This window comes from Phasianus colchicus, chromosome 8, assembly GCF_987193195.1.
Source record: "Phasianus colchicus chromosome 8, bPhaCol1.hap1.1, whole genome shotgun sequence".
Taxonomy (NCBI): domain Eukaryota; kingdom Metazoa; phylum Chordata; class Aves; order Galliformes; family Phasianidae; genus Phasianus; species Phasianus colchicus.
In genome coordinates, this window is record NC_143443.1 from 24,037,588 (window position 1) to 24,064,813 (window position 27,226).

At 38.6% G+C, this 27,226-nt stretch overlaps 1 protein-coding gene across 7 annotated transcripts; it reads right to left on the reverse strand.

The window, feature by feature from the left end:
* Positions 1-3,601: 3,601 nt before the first annotated feature.
* On the reverse strand, positions 3,602-27,140 carry PCGF6 (polycomb group ring finger 6). Of its 7 annotated transcripts, none has more exons than XM_031597544.2 (10): positions 26,545-27,037; positions 25,389-25,488; positions 24,683-24,779; positions 24,063-24,118; positions 22,949-23,008; positions 22,249-22,357; positions 14,747-14,845; positions 11,745-11,793; positions 11,442-11,528; positions 3,602-5,213 (listed from the first exon to the last, which is right to left on the reverse strand). In XM_031597544.2, exons 1-10 carry the CDS (start codon positions 27,025-27,027, stop codon positions 5,157-5,159), a joined length of 1,197 nt encoding a protein of 398 aa, XP_031453404.1. In that variant the 5' UTR covers positions 27,028-27,037; the 3' UTR covers positions 3,602-5,156. The 7 variants fall into 7 exon arrangements, 5 of the variants coding, with proteins under 5 accessions (XP_031453404.1, XP_031453399.1, XP_031453400.1 ...); XM_031597539.2 differs by lacking the exon at positions 11,745-11,793 and adding an exon at positions 18,066-18,093 and having other exon boundaries at positions 3,604-5,213; positions 26,545-27,140; XR_004167512.2 differs by lacking the exons at positions 3,602-5,213; positions 11,745-11,793 and adding exons at positions 12,534-12,634; positions 18,066-18,093.
* Positions 27,141-27,226: the final 86 nt, after the last annotated feature.

A 27,226-nucleotide genomic window follows, 5' to 3' on the forward strand; every position in this document is an offset into this window, starting at 1 on the left:
AGCTCCTGCCAAATGCCTGGGTGACTGCATTTTCCTGGAAGAAAACACTGGCCTTGCAGCTGCGCTCTGTGGCTTACTGTCTCCGCTCATTTCATTTCCATGAGGATGAGATGGGACAGCTCATGCAGCTTGGGGTAGGTCTGGGTCATATTCCTGCTGCTTCAGTGATGGAAAGAGATTGTTTCCATCAGGATCTCGGATTCAGGATCCCTTCAGCACCACTGGAGGTTCTGCAGTAACTGTGCTGAGATGTACAGTGCCTTAAAAGCTGAGAGAACCACTACGCACAAGGAGCAGTTTTGTCAGTTACACTTGTTTGGATGCTGGAATCCATTAAGGATTAAGCCAAAGGAAAACAAGCCAAGGAAAACCCAACAAACATTTGCATTCCTACAAAGGGAAAACACCTCCATTTTGAGGCTGGGGAAGAAGCCTGTTATTCTGCAAGAAAGAATCAATGGCAATTTAGAGAAAAGCCTCTTCTGGCAGCGAGGGCTGGATCTGTCCCATTCTCTTCTTGCCAGCTCTTTAGCAGAGACCTTTGCAAAAAAGAGCTTCATCCTCAAATGAGTTACCTACATACAGCCCTTAATGCCAGCAGCCAGAGCGATCAGGTGTCCACATCAGTGGGACCTGACTCTTTGAATTCAAGTTAATACTCTAACAGCATGAGCAATGCAAGCCTAGCTAAAGCAGAGGGGAACCTGAAATAGGCCTCCTAGCTACTTATTTTTTCAATCCAGCTGATTACTTTTGATGAAACTCTCCACGGATGGATCTATCTACTTACAGCTGGAACAACCTGTAGCATGGAACAAATTCAGCCCCTATGTTTATCATTTGACAAAATTTCAAAGACTATGTCAGAAGAAAAATACTTATTTTGGTAATAGGTACTGTTACCAGTGCTGCTATACATGCATTTACAAAGAGGACCACAGCAGCATCCTGCCAACTGCCTGCCCTTACATACCCAGCAGAGCATGGAGGATGTTAGGATTCCTGCCCAGGGAATTCCTACCTCTCAGTCTCCATTGTACACAAGAAAGGACCACCTCCAGAAAAGCAAACTGCAAGCAGCAGGCTCTGAGTATGTTGTGGTATCATGGAACTGCCTGGTTCCTTCTCAGCAACACATGGGAAGGGTTGCAAAGCAACTCCCCCAAGAACATGTTATTTTCTTCATAATCTCTGCCAAATCCTCACCATCCTCTTTTCCAGTGGTAATGTTTCCCTTGGAAGAAAACAGACATTCTAAGATTTACATTTCCAAATTGATTATTTTTTATCAAGCAAGTAGAAAATACAAGATCTCCCTTCCACGTGGGGAAATGTTTCTTTTTGCAGATCACTACTGCTTTGACACAAATATATCCTCATACTAAATCAAAACACAATAAAGATGGTGATACAGCCTCACAAGAATTCTGCAGCCGCAGGGCAGTATATCAGTCTCGTATTTCACATCAGGGTCTACTGTTCATCTCTCAAAAAAAACAACAGAATTAGACCAGCTGACTTGCATCTATAGCCCCTTTCTGAAACTTAAGCAAAATGTAAGATTTGCTGGCTCATTCAGGATAGATCCCAAAGATGACCTGCAAAATTCAACTTACAACCACCTTTCTTCTCTTTGTGTTGAAATGGTTACAGAAAAACGTAGTAGGGAAAAAAAAAAAAAAAAAAAAGAGCTAGTGATGAGAAGGTACTGTTTGCAACATTCTCCATTTCCCAGAAGTATCCATCACAGCAGTACAACAGCATTTTAAACATAAACACTCAGGTTGGCACCTGGTAATCTCTCTCTGTTGAGACTTGTGTGGATAACCTCACCCTCCTCCCTTCAAAACAAAAGATAATACACAATAACAGGCAGCTTGAAGGATTTTTCAGTGAAACTCGTTGGCTGCTCCATATCTTCGGAAACAAGTGCTAAGGCGCTTCCTGGCTTCCTCATTGCTTTGCTTGTGGCAGCACAATTCAGGTCCGAGTGTAACAGCAACATTAAGAAAATAAATCATATTTATACATCACCATCACAATCTCTCCATTTTAAAGGCAGCTCAGCTGCAAATTTTATTAGTCTCCTGAAACTTACCTTATTACACTAAATCCAGATTAAACACAAGGAAAACAGAACCTACGTGGCTCAGTGCTCATGACTTGACCATAGCTTGACTGCATTTATGAGAGCTCCTGACACTACAGCTCATGGTCTTCTCCTGCTAGGAGTCAGCAGAACTGTAAGCTCAGAATTAGCCATGTCATCTCTAAATAGGTAACCATAAAATAAGACCAGAATTATTTCATCATGCAATGAAACGATATAGTGTCTGTAAATCAATGCACAAGTCCAAGCCCACATTCTCTCACTTACTGAGCACAAGGCTGGCTCCTCTCCCACAAGGGCAGAGATGCCATCCCATAGGCAGCCTGCTGTTACAGAAGCAATTCTATCATCAGAAGCACTAGCGGCTGGAGGAAAGCCAAGGTTAAAAGGAGACCAACAGAAATAAAACAGCAGTAGCAGAGCTGGAAGAAGATTGGCACATTTTTAAGCAAGCGGGCTGATTATGCAGGAAACTGCACAGCCCACATTTCAGCCTTGACAATTGTCAAAGGTCACCCCCACTGCATGCTGGTGTGCCATGCAGAGCCCCAGGGGGTGCAGCAGGAGCTGGAGAGCAGATAAAGCATCAGTGCCTTGAGGGTACACTGTAAGGTAGAAGAAAGCAGAATGTTCAGCCAAAACAACTTTGCTAAGAATATGCTGTATGGAGGCAGCTGAGGAAGAAAAAGAAAGAAGCAGACAATAAATTATTGGGAAATAAAACATCACTAAGGGCTCACACAAAATATTCCAGGCAACATTTCTGTTTTTGAAAGCACTTTTATGCATTCTACCTGTAGTTCTTCTATCATTAAGCAACTGGAAGATTGAAAAGTCTTGACTTTTTCCTTTTAAGTGGTATGTGGTTTACTTTATGGATAAACTCTGTAAAGATACTGCAGAGACCTCTGATACTGTTACTGCTTAAATCAGAACAGTAATAATTTAGCAGATGGTTTAGCTAGCTTATGCAAAAGTCAGCACTGTCCTAGACAGACATAAATTTGAATTAACTATCAGCTTCTGTATGGCTGTTAAACTCTGCCAAGTCCTTTGGTAGGCATGAAGTTTGAGCCTGGACTAGGGAAGAATTTGCAACGTAAAACACAACTATAATAGACCTACAGATAGAAAACAAAACTGTAAGTAGTGATGAAACAAGAAGTAGCAGTATTGTCAAGCCAGACATCTTGTGTGCAGCTGGGATCATCAGAGTGGCAGAGAAAGACCTGGTTCACAGGGGCTTGATGACATCTCCATTACAGGATTATTTGTCCCAAATCTGTGTTGATAATTCATCTGAGATTTCATTTTATTCCAGGTAATGATACCAGTTGCTCCAGTGGACATTCTGATATTAAACTATCTTTCATAGTTAAACTTTCTCATTGAAATGTGTGATTCTAGCAACACCAGAGCACATCCAGCAGTTTCAACAACTTTGAGGCTGACAAAGGAGGATGAAATGGAAATGAGAGTTCAATTTGAAATTGACTAAAATAAATTTTATTTTACCATTACAATATATAATCTCTTATCAACACAACTCACAAAGTCTTTACAAAATAATTCAATTTTCTAATGTATTTTAAACACTACTTTTGTACAAACTTTGAAGGGAAAATAGGCAATTATAGTTAGACATGTCTTTGTTAGTTTTTTTTTTTTAGAAGTATCAAGAACTACTTCAAATAAGACTTATTTTGTGGTGTTGCCTTCACAGGCAAAACTTAACGCTTACTGTAAAGACCTGAAGAAGGATTCATGAAAGCTTTCTTTAGACAAAAGATGCCAGTATTAGTATGCTGACAGCACTGTAGCAAATAGGACAGTAAGCTAACACATTTGAGCTAATTTAAGTGCTCTAAAATGCCTCACTAAGGAATCTTCTTCCCTTCTCTACGCTGACTATAGAAGGACCCTGGTTCTTAACAGTAGCTTTCATGAATCCCCACACGTAAGACAGAACGTGCAGCAAGAGCATCGCACGGAAAGCTCTGTTCCTTAATGCTGCACAAGAGACCATGAAAAACTTCAACAGAACTGAAATACTACAGCTGTCACAAAACCTAGCAATTTAATATGTCAAAACAAATGAACGAAAATGTTACCTACTATCCTCCATAAAGGTATTAAGAGGCACACACTATGCTATTTAACCCTTCAAACCCACTCTCTCCACTACAATTCACTAACATACTGGGAAGAGTGGAAAAAGCTACCATTTTTCACTACTGCTAGAAAGCTGTGTGCTAAAATGAAGGAACCTGTGCTCCTGCAAGTCAAGTCATTTGACAGATTTTACATGACAGCAGAATTAGGCTATTTTACATACAGCAAGCAGGTAGAACTAGGTGCTACTTTTTTTCCCCCCTCCATGCATAGTTTAACCAGCTTACAGCCAGCTCACCTCCATTCAGACTAGAGATGCGTGACTCACAATTTGATGCAAGTCAAACTACCAGCAAATATTTTACAAGTGCAAACAAAATTGTTTTTCTTCAAGAAAAACAACTGAATAAAGTTTGTGATACATCATTTCCTACCTATTTTGGTCTCCATTCAAAGACTCGCCTTCCTCTCCCAAATTACATCTGAAGTCAGATGATCACTACAAGCTTTTTTGCACCCAACGACTGTTTCCACCCCAGAATACACTATACTGCCCACTGAAGATCATCCCTGAGAATACTGTTCTAGCTAGACACTTAAAGTAAGCAAAATCCCATAGCTTAGGGAAAAAGGCTGTTTACCCTGTGAGATCTCGTGGGTTTAGGAAGTATTTAAAGAAATGCAGCAACTCTGAGCATTTAAAGTCCCTGAGCTGAGTGAAAATTGATAGCTGTCTGTACAGAACACAAAAAAAAAAACCCAACAACAACAACCAGTGGTAAAGTCAAATGTAAGCTACAAGCATACAGCAGTCAGTGATAGTTTCTTTTACTTGCTTCCTGTCACAGAAAATATGATGGCATTCTTTGGTGAGAAACAGCAGTGAAGGAGCTTCATGACTTTGGATTCTTTCATGTCCTGATACCGTAGCAATCTAAGGAATGGTGAGCGGAGATACCACCAGGCCGTAGTGCAGCACAAGTAAGCCATCCTAGAGAGAAGAGAGAAACTGTATTATCGGATCACTCCACCTTCTCCACAGGGCATTTCCATCACTGCCTCGTGTGACAGACACTGTATGGCTTCAATCTCACTCATTTCATTGCACTCTCTCTGTAACAGGGATACAAATTTTATAAAATACTAAGGCAGATAAAAAAAAAACTTTCCCCTCTCACTTTACTTTTATACTTTTATAACTCACTTCCCATATGACAGCAAAGCAGAATAAATAACTTAATAGCTCTAGAAGCAGCTACCAAATTCTGGCCATTAACTCCAGACACCAAAAGTCAAACAAAAGTTTGAGGAAGAAGGAGGAAACACATTGTTTCCTAAGCATGGAACTCAAATTCCAACTCCTAATGCTAATTTCAGTACCTTCACTGGCTGCTGCAGCTTACTGTTTAGTGGCTCTGTTACTTTTGACAATTGGGATAATTAAGATAGAAAGACAACAAAAGAGATCAAGTTACTTTTTCTTTTTCTTTTTTTTTTTTTTTAAAGTACAAAAACACTGTCTTTAGATTTCTACAAGTTAGCTGGAGTCCTGCACGTGTCAGTAATACATTTGAATAATTCTGCCAGCTTTGTTAAGCACACTGCCAGCTTACCATTTCTTCCTACTTCTTGATGAACAACATTTTTTATATCCCTGTACTTCTGCTGAAGGTAATAAAAACCCATTTCACCTGCAAGACAATACTTCTTGTCTCATTACAATAACTCTTACTTATGCAATTTCATTTGCACAGCTGGTAAAAGATCTAGTAGTTAGTCTTCTTCCACTTCTGAAACCTGTTCCCACTACTGATCCCCCAGGGATCTGACTTGCATTAGAACTATTTATGTGGACAGGCTTTAATAAACGTTTTCTTTTGAAGAGAGAAACGCATTAATCACAGACAACATATTAAAATTTCCTACCATATTTTACTTTTGATGTTTTTAGCCATTAACCTTAGGACTCAATCTATGTTCCAGAGAAGTTATGTAATTCAGTGTGAGGGGGCACATTTTTAAAAACAAACAAACCATCACAGCAACACAAACTTTAAAGATCTAAAGACCATATAAAGACCATTTCAATTATATTTAAAAAGTACCAAGACTGTCTTCGCTTTATGCCACCACTGAATTACACAACAGAACATGAAGTATGACAGTGGTCTAACCAATGTTTTAGAAGAATATAAATATTTAATTAAAAGCTCAATCACTACATAAAAATGTTTTTGACAAGTTGGTATCCTTAGCTACCCAAAACTCTCTGAGCCACTTTGCACTGCAGGAAATCTAAGATCAGGATCTTAGAAAGATGCAAGTGAATAGATGTACTTGTCCACACCTCCATGACATACTCTTTTTCTTCCCTTAGGAATCATTCTCAGACAGCTCCTATCAACACCCCGATGTTCTGTCTAAAAGATGTCTGCTTATTAGAAAATAGCTTTGTTTTGCCTCCAGTGCCACAAAGAAAAAAATAATTGCAGCCAAGCATAAGTGTTTAACTCTCTCTTCTACTCTTCAGGTCTGGCAGATAACTGCATAATGACAGGTGATAAGAACAGCTTCAGAGCAACAACAAATATGCACTGTGAACTTCATGCAGCCATTTCATTTTTCTTTAAAGGATGCTGACAAAAGAGGGCCTTAGTGCAGGATAGTGGCCAACCAATCTTAACTTTAATGAATGAGAACGTAAGAAACCTCCTATTTCACTGCTGTTTTTAGTAGCGTCAGGTTATTTTTCTTCATCTTCTCATTCTTTTAGTAAATGGAAATTCATTACTAATTCAAATAGGTATGGGAGAAAGAACGAGTTTTTATTGCTTCATTTACTCAGTGCTTAACAAAGTGGGATGACTATGTTGTAATATGGAGACAGGATCCTGTTTGTCTTCACTTTTTGTTAGATACTTCAAAGTTATTTATCAACCTCTTGGCACATAGAGTGTTGTTATACCTTCACCGAGGTATGTTTGCTGCTTGTTGGCTACTTCTACAGGGAAAATGGAGCACTAACTTCCTTTTTTTTGGAAAATTGTGATCAACATAGCTTTTCCTCTATGGAAACTTTTCTTAAAGGAAAGAATTACAAGAAAGAAATGCTACCGTGCATTTTTTGATTAATGGCTTACTTACACAGGAAATACCGTTCTCAAATCAAAGGCCAAACCCACTGCAACTACTTCTGTACAACGAGAAGCTGAGATAGGGCCCAATAATGAGTGGCACTGCTTACTCTGTACTTGTTCACTTTCTAAGTATTATACATTTGTGTCTGTTCAACTGCTTTCTCTAGAGACAGAATTACAAAGAGAATGAGACCTCACTGCTTATTACAGATCTCAAATCAGAGTACTCAGATGTGTCCAACAGAAAAAGAAAGTACAAGCTCTTCTCACAGCATCTCCTGCCCCTAGGGCTTTTTGCCACACATTTGTGAACCTGACCTAAATTGGAAAGGATCCCACCTGTTAAACCCAAATATAAGTGTTAAGAGTGAGCTGACTGACAGAAACATCATGGCCAATGCACCTTTTGATGTTATAAGAGAAGCAGTAACAAGTGCCCCACTTTCCAAATTCAATATTCCCACAGAAAAAAGGAAAAAGACTTCCATGGCAGATGTGTGCTAGAGGGTCACACTAATTAAATTAGATCACAGCTCTTACAGCCCAGTTCAGGCAACACTGGAAAAATACAATGGGATTGGGTTACAAGAAGGTGAGAGCTGTGAAGAGAAAAGCATCATCTGCAAGACCTCTGTGCCAAGGGCAGGGACATAAAGGAAGCTACTCTTTTTAGCTCTTCCCACTTGAGAATTTGTCATATCCCTCAGCAATGCAGAGCTTTGAGAAGGGCAGTTTCAGATAGGTGAAAGTAACCTGCAGCTGGGATCACATTGCATTTATGCAGCAAAGGAGAAGAAAGTAATGCAAGGAAGAAGTTACATGGCCATAGAACTAAGAACAAGCTTCCTTCCTCAGCTACATGATTAAACTCAATCACAGGCTAATTGTAACACTTTGTAGCAAAATTCAGCCTTTTAATGATTTCCATCAGTCTTTGACCTCTACTTGTAGTAAATTCCAGGAGTTTTACACCATTATAAAAATTAAGCAAAGCTACTTTTAGTATTAATTTTCTGCAGCAACATTTATATTTTCCTTCTCTTAATAAAGCTAGAAAAAATAACACATTTCAGGATAATTAGATTCAACCAACCACCCAATTTTAAAAAATTTAGTGTCTGGAATACTGTCAGGATGTAGCATGTATCATGGAACTCTACTTGCTGCATGTATGTGCATTTAACATAATAAAGACCAAATGTGTGAAGAAAGATTTACTCCTTTTTCTTCTAAGCCTTCTATAAACAGTTAAAAAATGAACATGTTAATTGTTTACATCTAACCACTAAATTAGTTTCCTATTTACTGCAATTACAGCAATCCAATCGGTTACCATGCGACCAATATTTTACCATCAGTTCACACTTGATGCTTTAACACTAACCTAAAATCCTGCTAGCTTTCATCTATAGGATGCTTTACCTTACTCATATTCTGGAGGCAGTGATACACACTGTTACTCAGTAGGAAAACAAACACATAAACCAACCAAAAATTTTCACAGAGCAACCAATATTATTTAATAACCACCGAGGAGAATAGAAGTCTCAAAAACATTTTAGTGATTATGACCCAGAGAAATAAATCACAAACAGTGCAAGATATGCTGCATTGAACTTGAAGAAACTCTTTCAATGCAGATGGTTGCCCAAGAATGCATGTTCAAATTTCTGCCTTTGGCAAAATGAAACTTACCTGCATTTTTGAAACCCCTTTTCCTCAGCAAAAAGAGTAACTGCTGACATGAATGAACATGCAAATGAAAAAAAATGTGACTCAAAACAGTTATTTTTCCTCCTCTAATAGTGACTGTACTTACATAAATCAAACCCAAAATTTACTCCTTTAAAGTACTACACTATTTAAATAGCTATGGAAGCTATTTTCTCAGTGTGAATACTCTACAATGAACATGAGAATGTGGTCAATGACAAAGGCAGTTTTGAAAAGTGTTTCTACATCCTAGTGAGAGCTGTTAGGAACAATTCCAGCAATACTGGTTTGCTGAGACAGGAAGGTTACAATGACACAAGATGCCCCCTGGAGTTTAATGTAAAAAAAAAAAATCTATCAAACATTCCTGCAACTCCAGTTGTAGTCTCACTGGACCTAGAAAACCATTGAATTTTAGGTCTAGTGAAAACACGAGACATTGCAAAAAGCAAAGATCTTTCTTCTGCTTTCCCAAGAGAGCAGGCTTGCTAGAAATCATCACTAGCATATTGATTTTGTAATAAAGAGACTTGATATATCCTTGGAGAACAGATCCTTAAACAACTGTATTCTTCATGGAACTGCTGACTGGTACTTAGCATTGAACATCAATCAGGAAGACCCTATTTTGACATGAAATCACAGAATCGACAGGGTTGGAAGGACCTCAAGGATCATGAATCTCCAACCCCCCTGCTACATGCAGGGCCACCAACTTCCCATTTAATGCTAGACCAGGCTGCCCAGGGCCCCATCTAATCTGGCCTTGAACACCTCCAGGGATAGGGCATCCACAACCTCTCTGGGCAGCCTGTTCCAGTACCTCACCACTCTCTCTGTCAAGAACTTCCCCCTGACATCCAACCTAAATCTTCCCCCCCTCAACTTAAAACCATTTCCCCTTGTCCATGAAAAACACAGAACTTCAATCAGGAAGATCCACTTCTGACACAAAGTGAAAACAAAGCAGTTTTCATTACAGTCATTTCCCAAGAGCACCTTTCATACATGAAGATTTTGCGCAACGGCAAAGTAAAAAACTACATACATTTAATAATATCCCTGCTATTTCCTGAAGCTTTTTAGTAGAGAGTATTTCCATCACTATTTTTGTTGATTGCTCCACATTGTACCTACCATAAACTCACTATATCAGAAGTGTGTTTGTTACTAATGGTTTCTTCCTCCCAATTTCTATACTCCCTAATGTGGGTTAGGTTAAATATTAAGTTCTTCTTCATATTATTAATGAACAGTCAAGACGCATAACTTCCTTTGGCTGCAGAAGCCATAATACACATCATAAGCCTTTCACTTTCTGCCAGTACTGTAGCATGATCTGTATCATCCGCCCTGACTGTGGGATCTCTCCTAGTTAGTCAAATCAGGTACAGGTGATGCATTACCCAGGACACCTTGAAATTGGCTTTCCACCTCTTCCCCGACACAGAATTGCTCTTTAGCATAAAACAGCTCAGCATGAAATTTAAGAGTATTGGATTGTGAGCACACACAGACATACAAGTCATGAGAACTGAATTTCCTAATTTAACTTGTGTGTCATCTACTTAAGTTGCTTTCCAAATACAAAACCAACCTAAACTCCATTTATCTCCACTACAGTTGATTAACCAGTAAAATTTTTCCAAACTTCCAGGTTAAGATTAATATGCTATTTATACAATGTGGTTTTACTTCTATATCCTACTAAGCACTGGAGAAATTATTTCACTATTTAATTGGTTTTGTTGTATTTATGAAATGGTGTGACCTTTGCCATTATAAAGATGTTTGGAGAGATTCCCAAGGAAATAAAAGATTTTCTTATTTGCAGAGCCAGCAGCATTTAACACAGTAAATTATTGATAAAAAAAAAATAGTTGGCTACCCTCAAGTTCTGACCAGGACCTGTATAATATACATCAAGGACATTAACTGCACTTACTATCATGCATCTTTGGTTTGTGCTTTTATGAGCAACTCTTCCCCTGATACTCCCCTGTACAGACTCAAGGTTAGCCTTGGCCTTACGTGGGATACTTCAGCACTCTGATACTCTTTGCTGCAGAGATGCAATCACCCAGAAGAAAAAACAAGAAATGTTTCTTAAAAGAATGGCTGGTATAATTTATCACTGGTAAGATAGCAGCTCATTTCAGAATAGAACAATTTTGTACCCAGAACATCATCAAGCTGTTGAGAACACTTCTGTTACCTGGTATATTTCTCAACTACGTTTACAATATAAAGAACAATTTGCATAAGATGAAAGTTTTTGTAAATAACAACTTCTGCTAAGTTGGTGTTACCTGATAGAATATTTCTTAACCTATTTTAAAACAGTGCAAAGCCCCAGCTGCCACACATACCTGTACAGCACTCTCTCCTATGACTTGCCGGATCTCCCTCAGTGTCTGGTAGTGCTCTAGCAGGTGATCACCACATATTATGTCTACCTATGGAAGAACACAAACATTGTCAAGTTTAACTTGGCTTTGGACTAGCAGGACAATATCTAAGCCATTTAAATTTGATAGTTCATAAAGTAAAACTAAAGCTGCTTAGAATTCCATCATGTCTGACAGAAATCTTTGCTGTCAAAATGCAGTTAGCATGCACAACACTAATGCTTTGCCCTAAAGCTCCCTTCCATCCCCCAAGTTGGGGCTCACTTCTGGAATGGAAAAGATAGTTTGCTTCACTTTCAGTTGGGTGAGCTCACTGCAAAAAAGAAACAAACCTAAACTGTTTTGAAATAGCTGTGATAAAATAGGAATTTACAATTAAATATTAAAATGATCACACAGACATCCAGAGTCATTCATTATCTGCAAAAAAAGGCAAGCAGTCAATGCTAATGTTAAGTAATGGGCCAATAGTACCTTCACTCCTATTCTGATCAAGAAAACACATGAGAAAGTTTGCTTAAGACTGCTTGGAAGAAAGATTTGAATAAAAAAAGATTAAGCTCACTGTATACCACAGTCAGCAAGTACTTCTCACACAGTCCTTCTTTAAAATGTAATCAACATTTCTGTGATGGAAGTAACAGGTATACTCAGCAATTCTAAATAACATCCTCAACTGCAGCTTAACTACATCAACAATCTCTGCAATTCCAGAGAAAGCACTTTTTTAAGTAGCTGTGCACGAGAAGTGTTACTCTGGGGAAAAAAAAGAGATTCATAGTGAGGTACTCCAGATTCTTTTTGCCTTGTCTATTACAAAAAAAATAAGCTTCTATATTAGAAGCAACCAATCCAGCACTGTTTTTCTCACAACTGCAGCTTTATTATATTCTCATACTCAGCAATTCCTAGAGAGGGCTTTCATTTGTATTACAATGATCAGACCTCAAAGCTAAAAGCATTGTCAACACGTTGTTATATAGCTTTCAGGGAGGGACAAGTTTATGCTTTGCCACTACACTGGTCAGGGAGCATACACTGCAATATTGTTACCTGTCCTCTTACGTGGTTATACAGCCACATCCCACTACACTTTGTGATTCAGCTGTTCAATCTGTCTGTATGTACACTCCTTTCACGCTGACATCTCTCTCCTACTCTTCATGAAAAAAAAAATTTAGAAACATTTGTCTCATGCTTGCAGACTGTATTGTTCTGAGCTTTGGGAACAACAGAATTCTAATCTAATTCTAATATAAATTCATTTATATACTATGAGAATGATGTGGAATACTCCATTTCTATTAGAATAAATCTTAAATATTGACTCCAGAAAGCACATATGATATAAACTGCTTAGCATTATTTCTGCTTTTAGCTTCCAGGAAGAAGACAACAAATAAAAGTTAATCTGGACATAACATTAAATGTTGATATCATACATATAAAATATATATACACATACTTGGATATGTACCTCATCTTGTTTTGTTATTTATTTATTTATTTTTTAATTGATTTGCAGTTATTTCTCCTGTTTTCCTGGCATTCTAGCCTCTACTGTTATTACTGTAGGAAGACAGACTTGTCTGTTTTGTTTTCCAGTGATGTATAAATGTAATGACTTCTCCTTTAAAAGCTACGTTCAAAATTTTCATACTACAAATGAAAACTCAATCTTGTTCTCACTGATATAATTATATACATGCACACTTTATATTTTCTGTAGAAAGAGAAAAAAATATTTATTTTCTCAATTTAGGATGTAAACAAACTGGCAACTGCTGACAGTCTTTCAAAACAGAATGAGAATTCTTGATTCAAAATATCCCATAGTTGACCCTCTTGCTGCTCCAGTTTCAAACGATAGTTATTAAAGATTCAGTGTCTAACAGATTTTTTTTTTCCCCCCACATTCACCTCTTTATATGCTCTTAATGTTATTTCCTAATCCTCTCACTCTAGCACCAAAGCCAGAATTTCTGTCTGCTAACTGTTATACCGGGATTCATTCTGTAATGACAAAAAAAAAAAAGCCACAAAAAAAAAAATCCTAGGTCAGCGTGGAAATCAGTTGTAAAGTCCATGTCTCTAAGGAATCCTTGTGCCTTAGAGAAATTACTATATTCTGTTATGAAAGAGGCACCAGCAACACAAGTGATGCGAGTCTACTTTAGTCTTGATGAGCTGGTAAAACTGTAGCCAGTTAACAGTACTGACAGCACTGAATACAACTTGATCTTTGCTTAAGGGAAAAAATAAATAGGCAGCTAGTCAACTCAAACAACTTCAAAAAATCTGATTAAAACAAAGTAGCCTTTATGGGTATTTATTTTCATTAGGTGACACGTTTCCTGCACTCAAGAGCTACTTCCCCCAAAAGAACATGGTAACAGGCAATTACAAATTAATACTCACCAAGTAAGACGAAGTTAAAAAGGAAAGTGGTCATATAAGGGACAACCCCAAGAGAAAATTTGGCCTAGAAAGCAGTAAATCTCAATCAATGGTTTCTATGACAACCCATATATCCAGGGAAGGACAAAGAAAACAGTTTTGGAGGTCAGCATGAATATTTGGGATAGTTATTCAAAAGTTGTGATTTGCTTTTCTGAGGTATCAGAAACATCTGTTTCACGGGCTAAGACTGGCACAAAGGGGCTGCACCAGCAATGACACTGTATGAGAACAGACTTTCTTCCAATCTTACCCCACAGGCTGCAGTTTACACACACACCTGCAGGAATGCAAACCTGATGCAGTATGGCTTCAAAGGAAAAAACATTAAAATAAATCTTCTCATTTTCTCCTAACTCAAAGTAATGAGCAGAAAAAAAAACCCCTCAAGTTTAGTGTATTAGATGAGCTTAAGATTGCAAAATCTGAAAGATTTGCCTACATTTGTATTCATATTTTTCATTCCAACACGTACATTCACAACTTTCAAACCTTGTTTGCTTCCTTCAACATACAGTTTGATTTTACTGATATTTAGCTCCTCTCTCAGTTTGTCTTCATATTCTCTCCTACTCATACAGTTCCCTACCTACTCAATTTTATCTTCAAAACAGCAGGTTATATTTTGTTTTCAATTTCACCTGCTGAAAACTTATATGGCACTATAGGATCTTCATACACACAATAACGACAATTTAAACACGTTGCAAATTGGTTGGGAGAGTTCCTCCTACTTCTGCATTAACAAACAACAGAGGCATAGGCATTAGATCATAGTGAACTAGCAAGTGCCATTGTAAGTGACATACCTGACAAGCAGGATCCAGATCCATCTTCCTTCTGAGGAATTTCTCCACGTGTCCAATTGTTGCCTCCCCTGAAACACGCACAAACTTCTTTTCCAAAGGCTGCAAAGAATAAACACATGATCTTAAGACCCTGTATATTTTCAGCCATCATACCTGACAATCCCCAAACCCAACTGAAGGCCACTAACTGCAGAAGACAACTTAAGTTTTGGAATTCTCTTGGATCTATTTTCAGATTACCTCACAGGGAAAGGACTATCTATGTATTAACAGATTCTGCTTTCAAACTTTCTACTGTTTGAAACAACACTTAAAAGTAACTACTGACTTCAGTCCTATTTCACTACTGAAATAAAAGAAAATGGGATTTCCTATTAATTCACATAAATTGGTATTACAGAGCATTTCAAGAACTCTTCCCTTCAATCCCTCTCTGCTTCTAAAAAGCATTTACATCACATATGAATTTAAATAGTTAGATGCTATCATTTTGTAATGCAAGGAACTTAACTTGCTTAGCACGTTAGAAGTATTACAGATTGGGTTGGAATCAACTTAGTAGTCCATAAAATACCAGAATCCATTAAAATACTATGCAGAACACAAGGGCAAAAATGGTAGAAAGGGCTTTTTGTATAATTTCCATATACTTTCTTAGCAAGGACTGCAACAAGAGTACATTTATCATGTCAGCCTCAAAGATCTTAATGGGTTTCTTTTCTGTGGATAAAGTTTTGAACAGCTGACTGACGATATGGGCAGCTGAGCAAATGGGTACAAAGGCAGAGCAGATGACTGCATTCAGTGTGATAAATGGATTCCCTTTTGTGTCAGTTAATTGGATTTATGTTAACTTCTGAACATTTGTGGTTTACTGTTTAGCTTCATCATATTCTTTCAGTTTGAAAAACAAGTCAGAGCAGAGAGTCAAAGAGTACTCCTTAATTAAATAATGAATTAAAATAAATACTTGATAGAAAGATTTAAATACTACCTTTGAATTCAATCATGAATTAAAATATCCATCCATGATAACTGTACTTTTGGAGCAACAGTTTGATTTATTCATGTGTAAGAGCTAGAAATGCCAAGAGGAGCAGAGCTAGGAGCCTAAGCTGGCTGAAAGCTTGATGTTACCAGGTTTACACTTACTGCATAAAGGTTTATGGCCAAGAGCCTTATAACCTGTTCTCTCTATCCACCACAGGGGAAAAACAAAACAACAACAAAAACCACTTTACTACATTAATTCTATGTCTAATCTAACTTTTTTTCTTGAAAAAGTAATTGAGGAAAGAGTAATACCAAGAAGCAATTAGTATATGTTTTGTGAGAAATGGATAAGAGATGGACTTGGAAAGTAGATGAGTAAACCTCTCAATCATGAAACAGAAATAAAAAACATGAAGATACAGATAGAAAAAAATACATTGAAGCAGGGAGGTAACATGCAGAAAAAAAAAAAAAAAAAAAAAGGAAATGCTGTAGAAGATACCTGCTAGAACATGTGATATTTCTATAAAACCATACAGGAATTTAAATAGGCATTTTGCAGAATGGCACTTCAGTCTATGGATGGTGGCATTATAAGCAGCACACGGTGATTCCCTGAGAGTTCAGGTGTGCAGCCTTTGGCCTTCAACATCCTCAGAAAACCAGAATTAAAGTGAGTGGAAATGCACTATTTATTACTTAAAAGGGATGAATACACACAAAATCCCTTTTCTGAGTCACTAACTCATTTTTTTAAATTACGTTAAGAGCCAAATATGTTTTAAAAGGCAAAACCATTCCTACTGGAACAGCAAGAAGAATATCAGATGGAATAAATGCCTGACACAGATTTTAAAATTAGAAAACACTGCTTAATAAATCATTTGAATTGCCCTACAGTCATTTGTGGTGGGCCCAAAATGGAAAAGACAAAAATCAAAAAACAAAAAAAGGCAAATAGGAGACATGAAGGATTGGAGGTGATGTAAAAACAAGAACATTAAAAAAAATAAAATAGTATGATAGATAAGGAGAAAAAAGAACATACAAAATGCTGGGTGGTGCTTGGGAGAAACAGGTGAATAAAATTAACAGGTACATTTTTAGAAATACTGCTTCTGTTCTATAGAAAAACTTCTATTTGTGAAACTGAACTGAAAATTTCACACTTTGTGCACATGAAATCTTATTTATCTAACAGTTTGTGATTGCCACCCAAGTTCTCTCACACCACGTCATTAGTATTTAAAAATACCAGGAATAACTGCTGTCATATCCAACACTTCAGATTTGTGCTTGAAAATATATTGATTAGAAATCAACTCAGCTGAGAACAAAGGAAACTAGTAAAAAAAAAAGAATTAGGACAATCCATATTTCAGTTAGTAATACGCTTCTACTGAAATCATTATAGAGCAAAATTGGAGTTTTGCTGCTAGCAGCACCAGTAAAACACCTCATTGTTATTCTGTGCCATTCCATCTTTTGATTCCTACAAGCCCCAAAACAATGAAATGCAACATACAATGTGTTATTTTGAATTATCTCCCCTCCTTGCCCTGAACAGACTTCTATTTTCTAGATGTTTAGCCAAAATAGTGGAGTAGCATACTCTGCAAATCTCTAATTACAGCCTATGAAATAATGCAGGTAGTAAACAATGAGCAGTGCATCCACAGAATCAACCAATTCAGTTTTGTATAACGATGCACAGCAGAAAAGATATTCTTCAGGATGATAGGGAATGCTATTTCTTACTCATCAGAACTGCCACTGTTGAGACAACTGGCTTTGTCAGTGAAGGGATGCAGAAAAGCAGTTTGCTGCAGGCTATGGAAGTGCCGTCCAGAAAATTTGCATTGTTTTTTTTTGCAATTTCAACCATGTTGAAAATGTTACCATTTTTTATACCTTGGGTAATGTTTCCTCTGAGTAACCCAGGCAAGCTTTGAAGAGGAATGTTTAGCTAAGAAAAAACTTTAGAGAATGACTGCACTTCTGCCTAGTATTCCAAGAAAAGCCATAGTAATGCACCTTTTGGTGGGAGATGCAAGAATAATAACCTAGAATTACTCAAGTGAAGTTTCATTGATATCATTCCCATTCTCCTACCATATCTAATTCCCTAGCCTTGGAAGCATTCACTTCCTACTCTGTGATGCTATACAACAACAGGTTGGAACGTATGTTGTACCCCATTACGCTGCTAAAAGTTCAGGCTGCACTCAATGTAAGAAAAACAAAGACAAACTAAATTAAATACATTCAGGTTATACATATTTCTGACGTAAATCATGTAAGAGAAAAGTTTAAATCACATCTGCACCTTAAAATTCCCTGTGCCTTCGTTAGCTCTGAAAAACAAGAGAAAACACAATCAATATTGCTAAGGTTAACAATTAGTAACACCCTCAAGCTCTTTATTATAACAACTATTAAATTAGTAAGCCTGGCATATCAAGCTTATTTCTAAAAATCAGACTCTTCCTTTCATTAAAATCAAGTATATGAAACAACATTAGCCGGAAGTTATTCATCTTCTTCTCCTATCCTTTCTTTGGTACCCCATTTCTTTTGAATTCAGTTACTTAGGACTTCGATAAACTTCATCTAGATGAAATGAAAAAAAAGCAATACTCACTAAAGCCATATTTTGCATACAATATAACATAAGTTTTCATAGGAGTAGGTTGTAATATCAACGCTGTTTTAATATCCATACTTCATCATTCTCAATAGTTGGAACCTTAATGCACAGTTCCTAGAAGCTGCTGACAGAACATGCCCCACCACTAAAAAGGCTTTCACTGCTTTCCAGATTATAATTACAAAATTAATGGTAACTTTGTCTAGGAACTCAGGAAAGCAGCAAGAACTTCTCTGGCAGATCAAACGTACACAGAGGTGGAAAATGACCACGTTCCCAGCTGGCCTCAACGGAGGTTCATTGATTTGGACAGCATGAGCATGTGAACTCCCAGTTATCTACACACAGCATTCCCATCTCATAGCACAGTATATAAATTTCTCAGTGAATTAACGCAATACATGACATTTCACTACTCCTGCATTACTTTAGCAAGTGCATATGTATGACAGAGGTAAAATACAGCATTTCACTGTGCTGGAGAGAGCCAAGAAGAAATATCACTAGAAGTTAACAATATTTCTACTGAGAATTTAATACAGCAAACAAATGGGCAGTGCTTGTGCAGACCACAGATTAGCACGGGACTGCAGATTACTGTAATTAGCTATCAAACAGAATCACAGAATGGCCAGGTTTGGAAGGGACCTCAAGGATCATGAATCTCCAAACCCCTGCCACATGCAGGGCCACCAACCTCCCCATTTAATGCTAGACCAGGCTGCCCAGGGCCCCATCTAATCTGGCCTTGAACACCTCCAAGGACAGGGCATCCACAACCTCTCTGGGCAGCCTGTTCCAGTACCTCACCACTCTCTCTGTAAAGAACTTAAACAGATTTAAGTTGAACCATTATCAATTTTTGCCACTGAACTCAAATGTAAAGTTACTAGTAAGCAAACAGACAAGCTTTTCCACTCCTTTTATTTTCTTTGATACAGTTCCACTATTTCAGGAGATTGTTTAATACATCTAAATACGTGGCATAGTTTAAAGCTTACAAAGTAATTATTGCAGGATTGTTTCATCTATTCCAAGTTTCCCTTCTCCAAAGAGCTTTCTTAACATCTCACTGCCAAGAAAAGCTCTTTGATTTTGACCTTTGAAGAAAACAGATTAAATCTTAAACAGAAAAATAAGATCAAACATTAAAAAAAGACCCTAACATAAACTGCAAGACATTAAGTCAATATCCTTCTTTAAACTGAATCTTTCTGGGCTCCACTCCACTTAAGTAATGAAAGCAGAGGACAGTTCTGTATACTGTAGACAATATTTGGACAATTGCACTTGCTTTGGTGCTAGACTACAATAGAAACTTGACCTAAAGCTGCCAGAAAAACAAATGCAACATAGATTCAAAATCCATCTTGTTCTACACACAGGCATGTACATGTTTAATTCATTTTGAGATATAAATTGCCCTTCTATTTCTTCTTACTCTGCAAAAAAGAAAGATGTACCTGCTGAGAATCACCCAGGGCCACAGTGGGAGTAACCGGGAACTATGACAGTGGAGCTCTAAATCACAGTACTTTCACCACAATTAATTCAAACTGTATCTGATCCTGCAGACAAGATAACGTAACAAAGCTTTCTACACAGTGATCAAGAAAGTGTTCCAACCTGAAAGGGACATAACTAGAATCCAATTTCAGTTATTTAAAGTCATTTTACACGGTAACTGGTAATACAAGACTCCAAGAGAAGGGAAGGCACTGTTAGTGTGAGCAAGTTCCTTCTGCCACCTGGTGGGCCAGCACAGCACTGGCTGCTACCTGACAGGTCCCAAAATGAGCATCCTTCACACTGCTTTCTGTACAATACACACTGAAGAACTGTGGCTTTGTTTCACTCTCCTTGTACAGTATATGACTCTTGGTTTACTTGTAATGATCCTGCTCATAACACAAAACCATTAATTTCCTCCTCATCTCACTTCTTCCAACTCAGGGCTGCGTTCCCACATCATTCTACTCAGCAGAACAGCAATGTAATACATTGTTTAAAAAGAGGAATCTAAGACAAAGACTGCATTGAAACATAACAGACTGCACGTGCTCAATTTGAGACATCTGGAACTGAATCTGTCTGCAGAACACTTCATTGTACAGTCTTAGTCATGACTCTCACTGCTTTAAAATATACACGTGAGCACAAAGCACTCCTGACAGTCAAGCAGGCAGAAAACTAACATGGAATTCAACTAAGTGGAGACAAAAGCATATTCTATAGCAGTGGCAGGGATTTCTTCTGTAGATATTTAGCTCAAAAAACTTCTCTTACTGCAGTCTCCTGTCTCAGCTATCCAAAGGATTTAAAAAAAACCAACAAAGCCCACACAATGGGCAACACAAATAATAAACAAAGCTACCTCAAAGTTCTGTGCTCTGAATTCAAGAAAACAGAGTAGAAATACTGGACATAAGAAGCAAAAAGGCAAGGATGCAATCTCTACAAGAAGTAAGATGAAATCAGGTTGCTATGCTTTGCTGCTAGTTTCCCAAGTTTTGAACACTTAACTTCACCTCATTTGTATAAGTTTGCAACAATTACGTGTGCGAGTTCTCAGAACACTGTGCCAACTATCAGGCCAAAAGCAGAGGCAATCTGCATGTGTTGTACAAGAATCAAGTCGCTTCCTCCCATCAATTCAAGTTCTGCACTGTGCAGTGCTCTCAGCAGTTACAGCTTTTATTCCACACAATAATTTCTCAGTCACTGTCGTAAAAATCTGCAGATAGACGAAGCAATATAATTTCTGCTTCCCATGTTCTTGAAAACAGCTCCAATGTTTGGGCTGGAATTTCCCCTCCCCGAGCTATGACTCAAGGTGATGTCCCATAAAAAAAGCTTTAGCTGTAAGTCATTCAAGTCTGAGAAACTGTCAGGCAGACTTGACAGCAGACTACATTATCAGTCCCACCTAAAACATTTAGGAGAATGCCACTCTTGCTGCTCAGGTTTTCTACCTTATTTTGGTCAGATACATTTAGAATAAAACTTGCTTCCTGTGAATTGTGTAACTGTCATTGATCGTATTTAACAAATTCATTGTAGGTCTCAAGTTCCCAGCACACTGTCAGAGATGTTCTTAACCCCTAAATGTTGGAAAACATCCCATCAGGAACACATTTCTTTTACTAAGGCAGCACCATGGCTTTGTGCACACTGTCTGCAAACACTGAACTGGTAAAACCTGGCTACAATGAGCTCTATATTACTCAGCAAAGCAGAAACAGGACTCCCCCAGGTACTTGTCAGTTACACTACAATTTGTAACCAGGACTAGAGTGTTCTGGTCACTCATCTGCATGTGCTATTACCCTGAAGAAAATGTAATGCCCCAAACACTGCAACCACAGTGATTTCAGAGATGTTTCTTTGCTTCCTTTTCCCCACAACCCTTCCTAGTGAGCCATCCTTAGAATACAGTTTTGTATGGGTATAACAGAATGTCATGTGCAACTACATTCCCCTAGTTACAAGAACAAGACCTAGGACAGTCATCACTAACACTGCCACCTACAGGATGGAAGGAACCATAAGAGACAGGAATTCTGTTATTCCATTTACCAAGACTACACTACTTTAAAAAAAAAATAAAAGGAACGTAAATTTTAAAGCTCCAAGCTTTTTTGAAATCTATTTTCATAAAAAGACATCTTGAATATTTTATCTGCATCACCTAGATATGCAAAACTGACTATTCCTATTACACAGTAAGCTGAAAACAGCCTCCCATCTGCTACTTGAGATGAAAGAAAAACAAACACACAATAAAAACAAATCCAAAAACAGTCCAAGACATGAGCAGAACCCTCACATCAGCAATTTGCTCATACATTTGTCCACAACTTACCCAATGAATTCGAGCAGTATTGAGATGTCAAGTTCTGGTGGGATCCGGAACACAGAGCCCAGAACTTTTCGTGGTCTTCCTCTGCTTGCTGGAACTGGCTGTGGGACAGCTACAATATTCAAATAGCCAAAATGCAAACACAGCTTGAAATAAGACAGAATAAGATGCTAACGTGTGCCAACCAAAATGGACAAGCTCAAAGGAAAGAAGTGCCCATGACACTCATTTTTTTTTTTTTTAAACTATATCAGCTCTTTATACATTTCTTGCTGTGTATGTGAGCCAACATCCTGTTAGCCTTCAGCACAGCTATTCTCAAAAGAGATGTTTTTTTTGTTTTACTATCAAACAAACAGCTAAGATAGTCCCTCTCCTGTCAATGGATATTCAAGTTCTTATCTATTAGACTTCCTTAACTTATATTTATTAGGGGCTAGAAAATACAGTTAGCACATACTTAACATATTTCCCTGGGCAAAAGTAAAATATAAACTGTAAAAATATGCAAACACAACCTTTAAGTGTTGCTAGTTTCCACATTCTACTTTAGTAACTTGAAAACTATGGCAACCAAGAATCTCACATTCCCAACACTACATATTTACTTTAGTTGGGAGCTAATATTTCAAAGAAAACGACTAAAAATAAATGGGATAGTAAGTATCTCCTTAACGACATCCTCTACATGATTATAGCTCACCTGGTTTGGGCACTTCTAATCCTCTTTCTTTATAGAAGTCATGCATTTGTTTTTTTTCCCCTGAAAAAAACAAAAAACAAAAACCACAGAAAAGATAGAAATGTTATTTCAGATGCTGAGAACATACAGACAGTTTCCAATGGTTGGAGCTGAAACGCTTTCCAAGTGCCAACAAGTCTTCATTATTATTAGTATTCCATACAAAGTTCAGCTGCTTAAAATACCCATACTTAGCAAAAAACTTGAAGTTGGACAAAACTCATACTGAATTATCTGCACAAAGAAGTATTCTTCTGACTGTTACTACTCTTACATTTACAGTCCATACATACAGTGCACCCAAGCAGACCACATAGATTCAATGGCTCCCCAAGTACAAGGTAATGGGCACGTGACAGTGAATGTACATAATCAGAAAGAAAAAAAATAATCAGTTTTGATGATTAAAAAAAACACAAACAATAAAAAACAAGATTTCAGAGAATCCATCAGTCCCAGCAGTTTTTTTTTTTTTTCCTCCTGAGACAAACGAACTCACAATTAGACAAAATGACATTTTCTTTATTTGCATGAAGCATGAATATGGAAATTGATCTGGATGTGTACCCAGAAACAGTAACACCTGCTTCGCATGAGATAGAAAACAAACCAAAACATCTTCAGCACAACTGCAGTGTCTGGTATCAGAATTGAGGTTTTGGTGATTTTCAGGAAAAAAAAACACACAAAAAAAATAAAGTTACCATTTTAAAAACAAAATGCACATTAGCTTGCAAATAACCAGACCTAGAATAGCAATTTAGGAGCCATTAACAAGTCTCACTTAAGCACCACAACTGTTTCATTGTAGTGATTAAAAACAGAACTTCCAGATCACTGTTGTATACCATGTTACATTTTACACATATAGACCTGTCCAGGGTACAGCCATGCGTAACAGAACTTAGCAGCCAGAAAAATGCCAGTTGGCACAGATTATTCATTAGGATTGATAACCAAATGTTGTGATACTATTTTTGAGGAGCTCAGAGTTAAAACGGGACTTTGAATTACTGCCCTTTCTGCTTACTCTTTCCAATCTCTAGATGGCAATAAAATAAAGAAATGGACTTACTTTCCTCCAAATTGACAACTAATTTATAGACTATGTCTTGTAGTTGCCTGTCCAGTCTATCAAAGAGAAAAAAAAAAGTCTTTAATGTAAAGAATTCTCTATTTCACCAAACTGTAACAAAACTGCTAAATACACTGTTGAAATGATGTACATAACAGACAGAACAGCAACTCCACCTGCCTAAATTCATGTCCTGCCAAGAGAGCTCCAATAGAAGAAGCCATCTTAAAAAAAAACAAAAACAAAACACAACACCCTACAAGAACAGTTCAATAAATTGAAATTCCATTTTCAGACTTAGTAAATGCACCATGCCAACAAAGGTTGGTCTAAAAGATAATCAAAGCAAATAGCTCAAGATCTCTCTCTCATAATCTACAACACTATGCAAGTACACAAAATTACCCAGAGTGGAGGGTAAACAAACCCTGGAAAGAGGAAAAAAAGAAACTGAATAATTTTATTTTCCCTATTGAGATGAAACTTACAAAAACAAATGTCTTCCTTGTAACTGTATCTTCATTTGAAACTGGAAAGCACTACAGGCAGTAAAATCATACTTTCAAAAGCAAACAGCAAACCATGATGTCATGCATACAGAGGTGGGACAGACTTATTACCTGATATTATAAAGGGGCTGTGTCTGATGTACAACTATATTGCATTTTGGACATCTGTTGCTATAGTAGAAGTGTCTCACTATGCAGCTTTTACAAACTGTAAAAGAATAAAATAAAATCTTGTAAGTCACATGTCCATTCTACAATGGCATATGCTTAAGCAAGAGAAGCATTCAGACTTGTCAAATAGTTTGTTAGAAATAAAATGAAGTATTTCAGCAGCACTAACAAACACTAACAAACTGCCTGTACCATACAGGATACAACACATAGGTTTATAATCCTACTGGTACAAAGGTAGGTGTTTAATGCTCTAAGTGCAATACCCAGGACAAAAGCAGAGTTAAGTCAACAGACTGACTGCTACAGATAAAAGGTTTGCTGAAAAGCACCCTACAAACAATTTCAGATGAACAACCAAGCTAAGAAATAATTCTGCAATTTCCATTGTGTTTTATGCATACCTAACATACATAGCAGTTCTATTTTCATTTTACTTGGGCTTCATCCTTCCATACCTCCTTCCTAACCTAGTAAGCTTGACTGAGTTAATGATTTTCTGATGCTTGATATAAACATCAGTATGTTTTCCTTGAGGACAGTTAGCTTCAAATAGCAGATTATCTTTGTGAAGTCAGAACACCTGAATATCTGTTTTTTGGTCACTCTGCAGCTAGGTTCTTAGAATGGAAGCACTGGTACTTACAGGTGTGCAGACACTCTGTAATAGTTGTAGCATCAATAAAGTAACCTTTGCAGATGGAACACAGGATGTAAGGGGTCAACTCTGCGAGGTTTATCATACGCTACAAACAAAAACAGTTGACAAGAATTTAAATATAGAGATAAAGCCATGAAGTTACCCAATTTCAGCTTCCAAAATAATCACAACATGAAAAATTATTTAAAAAAAAAAAAAAAAAGGACTAACACCTTGGATGTCTCATCCCTGGAGGCATTTAAAGCCAGGCTGGACGACGTCCAGATCTGGTGAGCAATAATCAGGCCACACAGCAGGAGGCTGGAGCTCAATGATCTTTGAAGTCCCTTCCAACCTAAGCCATTCTATGATGCTAAAGACTTCTGTCTAGTCTTCAGAATTGACCTTTTTGTGATTTATTTCATGAATCGTACCTTAAAAGCAAACAAACTTTTGGGATGAGTTGTTTTGAATAAGCTCTGTAACAAAATAATCAGTAAGAAAAAAAAAAAAAAATCACTATTTGAAAAAGGCTCAGCAAATGCATGGAGGCCCTCAGTCAAGAGGCAGATTTAGTGCTGCCTCTTGCTCCTATACAGCTAAATACTGAAGCAAGGAATGAAGTTTCACTGCCCCATATTCTGGTACTTTATCAGGAACGCACACGAGGAGCTCTCCCAGCTTTGTTCAGAAGCCCATTGCTTGGGGAAAGAACAAGTTTCTCCCACGGCAGTGGCTTTGACAGCAGCTTTGTACTCCAGAAGGCCAACACGTGACATCAGCACGCTGTTTCCTCCAGTCTGAAGCCAGATCTGAGGGCTCTACGTGCTTTAATCACCTCTCTCATTTTGCACCCACCCTTTCAGCAACACCAACTACGCACAAAGGCGTCGTTTAAAGCAGACAGGAGGGATCTGGCTAATAAGGAAGGAGCCTCTTTCCACCACGCAGCCTTCCCAAGCCCCCAGCAGCAGGCAGCACAAACCCGCGGCTCCCCGCCTCACAGCCGCCCCCCGCAGCCCCGCGCCCCCCCCTCCCCTCAGCGCGCGCCGCCGCCTCGAGCCGCACGCGCCGCGCGGTGCACGCCGGGAGCCGGGCCTGCCCGCGCGATAACGGCCGTACCTCAGCGCTCCCCCGCCTTTACACCCCTCCTCTTCTTTACCTCCCGGTCGTCGTCCGAGTCGAGCTCGCCGTCGTCCGTACCAAAGCGAACCCCGGAGTCCCCCTCGAGCTCCTCTTCCTCCATCTCCTCCTCCTCGTCGTCTTCATCGTCCTCATCGCCGCTGGATTCCGAGCGGCTCCGCTCGAACTCGAAGGGCAGGGAGCGCGACCCCGAGCAGCCGGGGGCTCCCTCCATCTCCTGGTCCTCATCGGCGGGGCCCGCGCCGGTACCGTCCCCGCCCGACAGCCCCGAAACCACAGAGCCCGCGTCCACCTCCGGGTCCATAGCTCGGGCCGAGGGCGGGGAGCGGGCTAAGCCGGCGCCGGGGGCAGCCGCGCACGCGCGGGTAGCGCCGGTGGCTGCGGGCCGGGGGGCACCGCGCATGCGCAGTAGGCGTGCTGGGAGTTGTAGTTTTAGCGGGCACGGCTGGGAGCGGACCCGCTCGTTTTTGTTACACTCGACAGCGTTCTTGCCTGAGGACATTTCTACGCTCTTCGCTCCCGCAGCTAAGAACCGAGTGACTCGCTAACGCAGTGCGGCGTCTAATTCGTCTAGAAAGCACGTCAGCCACAAGATGCTTTTTATTTTCTTTTTTTCTACGGCTTATTCTGTAATATCAAAGAATCCTGATTTTAACAGACAAAAAGCTGGGAAAGCAAGTGACCGGCTGTAATTAATTCGG